This window comes from Ischnura elegans, chromosome 4, assembly GCF_921293095.1.
Source record: "Ischnura elegans chromosome 4, ioIscEleg1.1, whole genome shotgun sequence".
In the NCBI taxonomy this organism is placed as follows: domain Eukaryota; kingdom Metazoa; phylum Arthropoda; class Insecta; order Odonata; family Coenagrionidae; genus Ischnura; species Ischnura elegans.
The window spans coordinates 37041776-37053414 of NC_060249.1; the positions used below are offsets into that span (position 1 = coordinate 37041776).

Consider the following 11639-nt stretch of genomic DNA (forward strand, 5'->3'; position numbering starts at 1 on the left):
ATATTTTAGGATGTAAAAAATTTATTTCATTTCTTGGTATAGCAATGCCATATAAAAACATTTTTCCATCATTATTATCTCTTGTAATACTGCCAATAAAGAAATAGGTACTTAAACTTTGAGTGTTAGCAATTGTTCTTATGACAGTTTTTACTTTAGTTATTTATTTTACTTAAGTCCTGATACACCAATTGAAATCAAAGTTTAAGTCATATCTGCTATCATTATGATGTATTTTAAATGCAATAATTGAAGGAAACAATCTTATGCTTAAAGAAATATTATGACATCTTAGGATTAGTAACTAAAATGTGTAAAACATTTCAAATCTATGTGACAGATTAAGAAGAGGCCCAACCATGCAATTTTCTTATTTCAAACATATTTCCTGTTTTTTGACAATATCCAAATTTTGCGCATATGTCTTGATTATTTGCAAACTGGTTGAAATGACATTGATTAACAATACTTTCATTTTAGGAAGCGTTGAAGGCACTTCTTTTTATAGCCATTTAGTCTTGTGTGACCGAGTATTTTTCTATTTTGCCATTTACTGCTAACTGCTAATAATGCTTAAAAATAAAAAATGTGGATTTCTATGATATACATATACACATTCGCTGAGGAGTGACTCACCAGTAGATCCACTGCAGCCTCTCCGCTGTGTGATGGAAAATTCAATATTCATCATAATTTATCACATGTAACCCTTTAGCGAGGTGAGAAATTAAGACAAAACTTGGTATGTCTTTACTATTAATGGTAATCTATGTGGAAGTTATTTGTGACCCACCCATTGGTCATGCTGCCCAGGCAGTAGTGGATACAGAAAAACTCAAGGAGGGGGCGCAAAATATTATTGAGACTTTTATGGGAATGAAAAATAAGTCCCATGCAAAGTTTGAGAAAGTTTCATTTAAGCTGATTATACACAAGATAATGCTATATTATGATATATAAAAGTTACAATTGTGGTTCTGCTATGTTAGGCAATGCAGGTGGCCTCGCAAGGGGGGGGGGGAGGATACATGCCCTCTGTGCCCCACATTTGTATCCACCACTGCGTGGGGATACAAATCTCAAAGATTTTGGATCTGAGACATCATTTTTGCCTTAAAAAAAGGCATTTTGGAAGCCAGCTATTAGTGTCGTATGCTATGTCAGAAGGTATCTTCGTAAATGGTATCATTAGAATTTGTTTTCGTTTTTCCTCGCGTTCTGGGGCTTTCGTACTTGTTGACTATTCACTGATCACCTTATTGTCCCTCCCCCCACATGGGCTGGCAAGTCGTAATACACCCCCTGCTCTCATCATCTTCTCGCAGAGTATCTCACCGAATAACGGCAAACAAAAGCATTGAGGAGGAGGGTGTGTAGTCATTTGTCAAAGGCAACAGCTCAAGTCAAGTAGGGCAAGTAGGACAACTAAAAAACATACCTACTCGTTAACATAACTTACTTGTTATTCTCGCCGTGGGGACAGTAGCGGATACTGAATCAAAATCAAAGGGCAGGGGGTGCAAAATATTTCTTGAGAACCTTTATCAGAATGAAAAATAAGTTGCATGCAAAGTATTAGAGTTTCATTTAAGCTGATTATACACATATACAAAATAATGCTATCGTATGATATAAAAAAGTTATAATTTTGGTTCGGCTATGTAAGGCAGTGCAATTGGACCCGCAAGGGGGGAGCACGCGCCCCACATATGTATCCGCCACTGTGCCCACGGCAAAACTTGTTTGCCTCAATGTTGGAGTGTGACCGGACGGTCACACTCTTGCGTATTTGGATGGTATCACTGAATGACTTGCCATCCTCAAGTAAGCTCTCTATTCATGATCACAAGAAAGGTGTCTGCATACTACTTTTCATCCTGTGCACACATTCTGCCATTTTATTCCCCATTAGTAGTCTCACTAGCTATTGCTGTCATAATATGTATACATACATCATTTGAATTTTTTTGACATTAGCACCAAACCCTGCGTACTGATGTGAGTTCAGGATGGAGTTTTGCATCCAAAGTTGAAAAAAAATCGGATAGGCACAGCCAAAGTTCTAGACATGCTCTACAATCATTGTGTGGTATGAGAAAAATATTGATAAATCTAAATAATATGTATTAAAAGAACTTGTATGTAATTACTATTCAAATTAATTATGCCAAAAGGCAGGAAATATGGTAGGTGTTCTTAATTGGGCCTCTCAATTTCTATGTTTGAAATTTAAACTTGTTAATTTTCAGTTTACAATATGTTGGTAGGTCGCCAAGGGCATGGAGGCTGCAAAATTGGAATACCCCGTGAGTGAGTATAGATTTTATCCTGACTAACTGTTTTCTGTAGGTACTTGTAGTTGATTGATTTGGCTGACTGAGAGAAGTAATGGGTTGAATCAATTTTGTTGTGTTTGCAGAACTAGGCAGATTCAGAAACAAACAAGTTTTTTGTCAGATTATTGTATGTTATGAAACTTCACCAGTATGCACTTGCCAATGGTAAACTTGTATAAGTCAAGGTATTTCTGGACTTTTTCAGTTCCAGATCCAAATATTAGATATCTATGGTGGGCAGATGTTAGCGATATCTGCTAATATTATCAGTGGCAATATGGGGGTCAATATGAGATCCTAATGGAAGTGTTTTTTCCTGAGTTCCCTGCCACCACAGCATACTTCTGTGTGATGTTCTTCTATGTGAGTTGCTTTCAGGGGGTAGAGAGGTTCTGCCCCAAATTGATGTATGTACCACTGAACTTGGTATAAATGTAGAGCACTGTTGGTTTGACTTCCTTCTGTTTAGATTAGTTTACCACGAATTATTATCATTCTTAGATAATTTGTTAAGAGATGCTCCTTATCAAGTGTCATATTGTCCTATTTATCATGTAAGATTCACTATTGAGAGTGGCATTACAAAATGGATTGGGGTGCGGTACTCTAATTGGTATCTAAGTGATGCACATTTACAATTTCTACCTCTCACATAGGAATGACGCCAAAAACTAAAATTTGAAAACCTTAGTTGGGATAGAATAACTCCTCCTCCTTCCTGTTAGTCATTGACATAGTTTTACACTTTTAACTACCTTGTATAGTTCAGCACTTATCACCACATTTAAGTCCGTTAGCCTCGGCCACAAATTTACCTGCCACTATATTTATGTGGCTGGGGAAAATTATTAAACTATATAGTCTTACTAGCTATTGTTATCATTAATCGTATACATGATTGTATTTTTTTGACATTAGCACCAAACGTTTCATTCTTTTTAAGACAAACAAACATCAAACTGCCTTAAAATAGTACTCCAAGGAAATGACAGGTAGATAAGCTGTAGCATGAGCATTTTTGGCTTGAAATTAGTGTGACACATCAGAATTGAATTGATCACTATCTGAATTTTGATGAGGGAAGATGAGATATTATTGATGGCATTATTTCATAAGTTCCCTACCACCACGGTGAAATGAAGTCTGAGTCTTATCCAAGATATGGTGCAAATGTGCTGATTAAAATCATTTTAGTGTCCACAATTGGCAGAGGTATGCACCTTTTAGGAATCTACATCTACATCTACATAATACCCCGCGAGCCGCCTAAAAGGCGTGTGGCAGGGGGCGTTAGGACACCAGCCGTTTGCAACAGAAAAAAAAATGAAGTGCTCTAACGAGGTTGGGACTAGCGTTTATTAAAGTCCTTTATGGTTCGGGGGAAAAACGAATTCCCATATCTATCCGTTCGACAAAATATCTCTCGTAATTTATCACTTCTATCGGAAAATCGGGAATGTGATATGAAGAGGCCTTCAGAGGTAAAAAGAACTTAGAAGCACTGGAAAATGTATCATCACTTTTGTCTCTTGCATCCTAATCCTTAACCAAGTACAGCCTGTCTGGGCAGTGCTATAAAATCAGGCATATTGCAAGTATGAAACCATGAGATTAAGAGTCAACCTGAGCATAGACAAATGAAAATATAGGTAAATCTTTGGTAGAAGAGTGGATTGGATTGTCTGATATTATTTAAGGCCCTTATGCAAGGAACAAATTTGGGACCCTTTAATAGCAAATAGAGGAATATTTAAAATATAGATGAGTCTTATGGTCATCCATAAGACCGTTTGGGCCCAAAATCCTGGTAACCAACCAGCCCAGCCAGAATGCTCCTGCACTGTGCATAGTTTGGAAAATATGGTATATATGTCATTCTATGGATTGGAGAAGACTCCTTCATTGTTGTGAGCCTGTATTCTTGTATTCTGTTGCTGCTTGGTCACAGGAACTGGAGTTATTACTCCCCTAGGCAGTCTGTGTGCCTGCTTTTATACCACAGGGACAGAAGGGAGTGGAAAGTATAGGTATGTGTGCGAAGGGGAGAAGCTGATGAGAGAAAAGGTGGAATGATTGGCATAAAATTCGATTTTATAGATCTAACATACAGATCCCTAAAAATGTGATAAATAACTGTATGGGGAAGCTTTTGCTGGAATTTTCAGGAACCTATCCCGTTTGTAGCCTAGGAAACACCTGAATATTGAAAGGGAAGAAAGGCAAGGAAAATGTTGTATACTGAAACATTGTACTATTGAAATATCACACTACTAATACCCAAAAATATTGTTAAGTAGCCCACATGAAATATTGAGCAGGAGATTATCAACCTCTGTTATAGAACATGGGTCTTTCCTTGTCTTTCGTTGACCTCGATATTTCTTCATGTCAGAAGGGTCTTAGCAAAGGTCTGTTACAATTCTGTTTCCAAGGGCTTCCATGTGCTTAAATGTGCTAAGAAGTATTTGTCCAAGTCATAGATGTAAAGTGAGCAACAGTGTCTCCAACAAGGTGAAGAAAATGTAGCTTCTAGGGCTACACTCGGTCTTAGCTTGCTGAAAAGGGATTGGTATTTTAGTAGTTGTGTGATATGTTGCTTACTCATGAAAAATGGTCTTTTAACTCCAATGATACCCTACATATACCCTGTAAACACTATGGCTTAGCCTCCATTAATTGTTTCAGAATATGACGAGACAAAGATAGTTTTATTTTTTCCCTTACCTCATTCACATCTATGATTTATTTCTTTGTGAATTTTTCTCATAGGCTTCATGTCATAACCATTGGAATGGGAAATAACAAGTTTCAATTGGGCAGTCAGTATAGTCATCAGTGCTGGCACACAACATATACTTGAAAGCATTTTGGACAGAGACTGTTTTTTTGGCCCAACATAAGTATCACCGGTTCAAATTGAATAATGATGTGAATACTTAATTTGGTGTTGCAATTGAATGGAGGGTTGGGTCTGTTTAACATGGATGTAGATGGTCCATGATTTCCTATGTCACTATGGCCTGTGGTCTTAACTACACAGGTAAGGAGCACAAAGACAAAAGCGTTCATTCACACAAATGATGAAGGTCATCAGGAGTTTTTAGTTTGAGTAGTGGGTTTGGATGCTGAGGGGACATCCATTATTTACGTGAGGTGATTTTGGAAATTTTTGGACCACACCTCCCCCTTAGTGAAATATTGTGAGGTTTGTCTTGTCCCCTTCCCCCAAATCTCTCGTGAGATTGTTCAAAATGCGTATTTTCAGTGTAAATACATTGATCTATGCTTCATCCCAGTGAGAAATGGGTGGTGGAATCCACGTGGAACCCACGTGGAATCCACGTTGAGTGGTGGATATTTGGTGGTGGTGGATATTGAGTGGTTGGACCCACGTGGAATCCACGTTGATTTCAAGTGGATTTGTGGTGATTACCATAAAATGTTAAACAGAATTTCTAATTTGTGGAACTTAACTCTCTGGTGACATTGCGTCATTTATCATCCTGAAACCACGCTAGTTATGTGAAAATGTATCGCTCATTCTATTTTTATATAATTCGTGGAAAGGCAGCCATGAGAGCACATGAAAAATCGTAGACACATATATAGAAGGTTTAGATATAGAGTGGTTGAGGTTTTAATGGTTTTCGGACAGCACCAACTGCTGTTTTAATTTTTCCACCAAATTTCCACGTGGGTTCCACGTTGATTCCACGACCAAAAACACGTGGTATCCACGTTACATCTCCACGTGGGTTCCACGTGAATTCCACCACCCATTTCTCACTGGGATTGCATTGAATTTATAAAAAACAATATGTTTTATTATTTACATTAGTTAAGAATGGTATTTAAGATTACTAAGATTGTAATCTAGAATCACATTTCACTCTTTTTCTTTTGGAAAAAAATTATGTGACTCTTGTCAGGACTCTCCTCCATGTGAGATTGGATTAGAATCCACTTGACCCTCTCCCCCCATAAATGCCTCACTTAATCAATGGATGCCCTCAAAGTTTTTAAATGGACTTCTCTTAATTGGAACATAGAGTTGCGAACTGTCATGAACAGCTTTTCCTTCATTACGTGGCATTAAGCAATCCTTTTAACCGTGCAAGGTCGTATATTGTCCTCAAAGCTAGTTACTCCTATGACAGCTACTTTTGTGTCTCATGAGGTTGTTTTTTTCATCTCTCCACCTTTTAGCAAATATCAATCCACATTCATATCAAGCAGGCCTTAGATATCTTAGTCCAAAGGTATGCATGCATCAAATTACACAGGAAGAGGACGGACAATAGTTGGTTGGAATAGAAAAATTTGATTCTTACCACTTTTGTAGGATGTAAATTCTCATTCCATTGTAATGAAGAAAGAACATAATTAAATTTGAAAATAATGAGTGAGTTAGCAAATTACTTTTAAATTCGGGTTATCTGTGGTATGTATGTGAATCAATTTATACTTGTTCTTATGAATTACCTCAAAATTGATGATGTATCATAGAAAATGCAAGAGGAAAAGTTGGAGAGGCTTGGAGAAAATATGAAAAAAATCTATTAATTAAATAAATGCTGGTGCAAAAAGTATCGTGAATGATGCTATTTCAATTCAGAGTAATTTTCCTTAATAATATAAAGGCCATTTGATTTTTAGTTATTTCATGCTATGAGACCAGGAATTATTTTCACAAAAATTTTGAGCACAGGTCATGTGAGAGTGGTTTAGCTCTTTGTTAAACTGGTATTAGTGATCATTGCAACCCTAGAAGGTTGCACAATCCACACACCATCCTCAAAGCTTGTTGCACCTTCCACATCTCTTTCTGACTGTGACTTTGGATGTGCAGATGGTAAAAGTGTGCTGGCCTGAGCCTGATGGCCCTATAAATTAAGAGCAAAACAAAAAATGATACAGAGATTAAAAAACTGGATCCAAGGCTCATTTCAAATAACTTTTTGGCATGCGGAATATCTGGAGAGAGGAAAAGGGTAACTAGGAGTACTAGCTTTGACTAATGATGCAGTATCAAGATGGAAGCAATTGAGGAGAGAATTCATTCCATAATTATTTTTGTAGTTCACATATTTGTTGAAAATGCTGATGGAATGATAGTTTGCTTTTACCATTAAGGGTAGTTTTTGAACCATCCTATCAAGGAGGGGGAGCCAGGGAGATGAGAATGCCCCCTCTAAACCCCAGAAGAATGCCCTTGAAATAATCCAATCTTTCATGAAACAATTTCATTAACTGAAGTAAATTAAGGTTGACTGGGAGGGGACTACAGCACCTGAAGTTGTCTCTTGAAAACATCTCTCATAATTCATACAAAAGCAAAGAAGGTGATTCAGGCAGCAAGTCAATAGAACTAACTTTAAGTTGCCGCATTTAAATACCCAATGATCACCCTTTACTGCAGGATTTAATTAGATAGTCATTACATTATAGTGTCTGTATTCACAAAAGGGGCATTGAATGGACATATTTTTCCTTGCCTTCACAAGGGTTAAAGGTAAGCAAGGCATTCTAAAGTTGATTTATTGGAAGAAAGCAGATAGTATTTAGAATCAAGAAAAAAATGATTGCTCGCCAACAGCTGCAGGGCTTTTATTGTTCCAGCTACTGGGGAAATACTGGGGAAGGCATGAACAGAGAATCAAAAGAGATTGGCTATCCAGACACTATCACTTTCTTAGTAGTTTTTACTTTGATTTCTGAGTAATGCTTTCTCTGCATATATTTCATTGAAAAAGTAGTTGTTTCCAGGTGAAGAAGGTTGGGAGAATACAGGAAGATAGGAAAAGGACAGTTGGCAAATATTTACTGGCTAGGAAAGTCATTGGTGGATAATCCTAGCAATGGCCAATCGAGCAATGGATAATCCAATATCTACTGTAGTTACTCACTCATGCTCTTCCATACAAAGAGCTTTCATGCCTAGAGGTGGTGTTCCATGATAGTGTTATCTATGCTTAAGATTTTTTATTCTTAGGAGACAAGTCAACCAAGATATTTTTTGCGTTTTCTTTTGATTTTCTATCAGTTTTCTAGATGTGATGAATTCTTACTTTCGGAAAAATATCTCTTTCAGCCAAATTTAAATGTTGCACCCTCAAATCTGTTTGTTTGAATAGCATATGCTAAAACTGTGTTGATGCTTTGTTTTATTTTTTTCTCTTGAATGGTATGGATTTCTTTTTGAATATGCTGATAGTCCCAAAGTAATGGATGACCCAAACTATATTTTTTTTGTACTTATGGGCAGCCTAATGAGGCTGCTTAAGTTTATGGCTAAAATAATTTCAGCAGATAAAAAACAGCATGTGCACACAGAAAAGGCAGTTTGGTAGAAAACTTAATTGCAAGAAATTATTGGTCCACTCTTTGAGGAAAAGGTTAATGTTCATAACAGTGATGTATATTGCTAGTAATTTAGTGCGTATGTGGCTGCAGCAGCTACGATACGCTCATTTCCTCTCAAGTTACTCACCAATACTACTCATGAATATTTCCTGTAACTTGTCTCATCCATGATGCAAAAACATTTTTAGATATTGTGCTTATTCAAATGTTAAACTTCAGTTTAATGGTTCTGCCTTCAGTTTGCCGGTTAACTCAAAAAGTTAGTATGTACCCATGTTAAACTTACTAGAATTCCTTCAAAAACTACCAGGGGAAGTTTTGATTTTATAAAAAATTATGAAGTTTATGCATGTAAATAACATTGAATATAGATTTTTTATTTTCTTCATTGCTATTATGTTTTGTTAAGAAATATTCTGCTTTAATTCAGCCGAGACGACGAAGACTGCCGAGCCGTTGTTCATGATAAAGCAGCCTACTCTTAATACAGCTTTGAATCCTTTTGAGGTATGTGTGATCATGAATGTTAGTAATGATAGTATTTATTGAGTCTGAAATATTTAATGCAGAGCTTTTATTGTGTATTTTATTTTTACCCTGCAGAGACTATGAGTAATCCACCACTCCTATCATTATGAACTAACAGTTGCCTTCTTTTTCAGTGCAGTGATGAAATGGGTGGCAGTGTTTGGTCTTGTTATAGTGATGGACACATGTGAAAGGATGCGTGACTTCATTATAGAAGTGGACAATTTTTTTGTGTTAAATATGTTGTTAACAAGAATTTATTTGGATTCACATTTTTTTCTTTTAAAAGACTTTACGAATAGAAAGGGAATGTGTTCAAATATATTGATTTTCCCTTTATTTATTACTTTTGAAACTTGCTGATACTTCAAGGACTACACTACACTTTGAACACCGTGCTCTCATTGAAGTTTGTCATCAAAATATAGATGCAGGTTTCTTATGTGCTTAGCTTTTTCTTTTGCTGTTGGAAGAGGAAATGAGCTTACCATATTTTTCAATCAGTGAGTCTGTAAATTATTTATAACCCTTTGTAAATTTATTTCTTTGAAGAGATTAAAATGTCTGCCTTTAGTTTATACATTTGTCTTCTTCATGGTGAAATATGTGAGAATGGAATCATCAGAGGAATTAAATGTATGTAGATCATGCAGGTTTGACATACATATATTCTTGAGGGTTGATAAGGTACGCATCATTATTTTGTAAGGTTTCTATTGCAGTACTCCATCTGTCATGTGGTGAATTAAGCTGTTAGCTCTTGGGAGCAGGTTAATGTCAAAGCTGGGTTTCACTGGGCTACCCTTCCCATAAATGACCTTTGCTGCCAGTTGCTGCCATCATAGGCTGGAGGTGCACCACTGGCAATGCCATTTCAGAAAAAAAGTATACACCTGCAGTCCAAGACGAAGTAATGGCACTTAGCAGAGCACAATTTTGGGACTGGTGGAGCTTAGTGATATCTTATTGACATCTCTTCACATATATTTTTTATCGCTTGTTTTCATTATTATTTTATCATTTTACACTTGTCAAAAAGATATAATTGGCAATATTCCTGAAACTTGAAAAATGCTAATAATTTTTAATCACCTATTTGGCATATACCGGTTTTATCATTTGGATCCAAAATCAGTCTATCACTTATTTACAATCAGTTTACAGAACAATTAAACGCCAAAAAGGGGATATATCATCATTTTATGAAAACTAGATTGGTGTGCTGCTGTGGAATACATTAAATGGCCAAATCAGTCACTATAGGACTCTACCAGATGATATTTTATTGGTATCACTTTCTCATCATTAGCTGTGATATCAAATTCATGATTACTTTTTTGGCATTCCTTTTTCATCATTTGTAGTGAAATCAAATTTCCATATCTGAATTTAAACTATATATGTACACAAATTTTAACCAATTGGTGTAGACATTAAATTGCTATTTGAGAAGGTTTGGGAGTGGAGGGAGGGTTAGGGGTAAATTGAAGTCATTTTTTGGGGGGAGAGTGTTCATCACTTTCCACGGCACCTTGGTGGTTTGAAATTCCTTTCGGGGACAATATGTTAGTTCTCATATACTCAAATGGCTGTAAAGTATTCATCAATTATTTGTAGGTATTATTTGTTAAGCCGGTGAAATACAAGCTTCTATTGGAGAGCTACTGTAAAGATGAAAGTTTTTTTCAGAAATTAAGGAGAATTCCCCCTCCTCCACTTATCCCCCCCACTAGCCCAAAGCGGTCAGAAAAGCGGACAAAAGTAAAATATTTAAATCTGGGTAAATTTGCCAATTGCAGAGGTGATAAGTTGATTTTTTTAAAGATAATATTTGTAATACTGTAAGATAATATTTGTAAGATAATACTGTTTTCATGGATTTTTTTTCTTTATGTAATCCATTGTAATCCCATATTAGTTCAGGCACAGAGTACATATGATATTTAAGAATATACTCTGTAGTCCAGGACTGGCCATGATTTTCCAGTGTCAGTTGATAACATTTATGCATCAGTATCAATGATGTGGTAACCATAATAATAGAATATTTTCATAAAATTGGAAGAGGATAGACTTCTTTTAATATTTAATGCATCCTTTGGACAACACTTATCCTTATTCTGAACAATATCACTTTGAAAACAAACCAACCAGAAAATTAGGCTACCGGTGTAATTTTAACACAGTATTATAGTTAATACTGCAGTCTTATAAAACGTGTAGTGCAAAATTTTCGAGCTGTACCTATCAGTTCGTGGTAGTGTGGCGCTTATGAGATACGGGTGCAATTAGAAACATCTCCTCCCCCCACCCTGTGCTCCAGAAATATGCATATGGGGTGCTTGGGTGGTATGCGGGATGCCTGTACTGATATTTTGCTGTCAATTTGCACTCATCAGAAAACCATAATTT

At 36.3% G+C, this 11639-nt stretch overlaps 1 protein-coding gene across 7 annotated transcripts in view; it reads left to right on the forward strand.

Moving 5' to 3' along the window:
- The window catches only part of LOC124157279 (protein borderless), a 93767-nt gene extending 83962 nt beyond the window's left edge, over positions 1–9805 (forward strand). For 2 of the 7 annotated variants that reach the window (XM_046531867.1, XM_046531868.1), the window contains exons 12-14: positions 2250–2306; positions 9130–9206; positions 9362–9805. In XM_046531867.1, coding sequence (XP_046387823.1) covers positions 2250–2306; positions 9130–9206; positions 9362–9418 — 191 coding nt within the window. In that variant the 3' untranslated portion in view covers positions 9419–9805. Of the gene's footprint in view, positions 1–2249; positions 2311–9129; positions 9207–9361 lie in introns of all 7 variants that reach the window. The other 5 variants (XM_046531873.1, XM_046531871.1, XM_046531869.1 and 2 more) reach the window with 5 other exon arrangements.
- The last annotated feature ends 1834 nt before the right edge of the window (positions 9806–11639 follow it).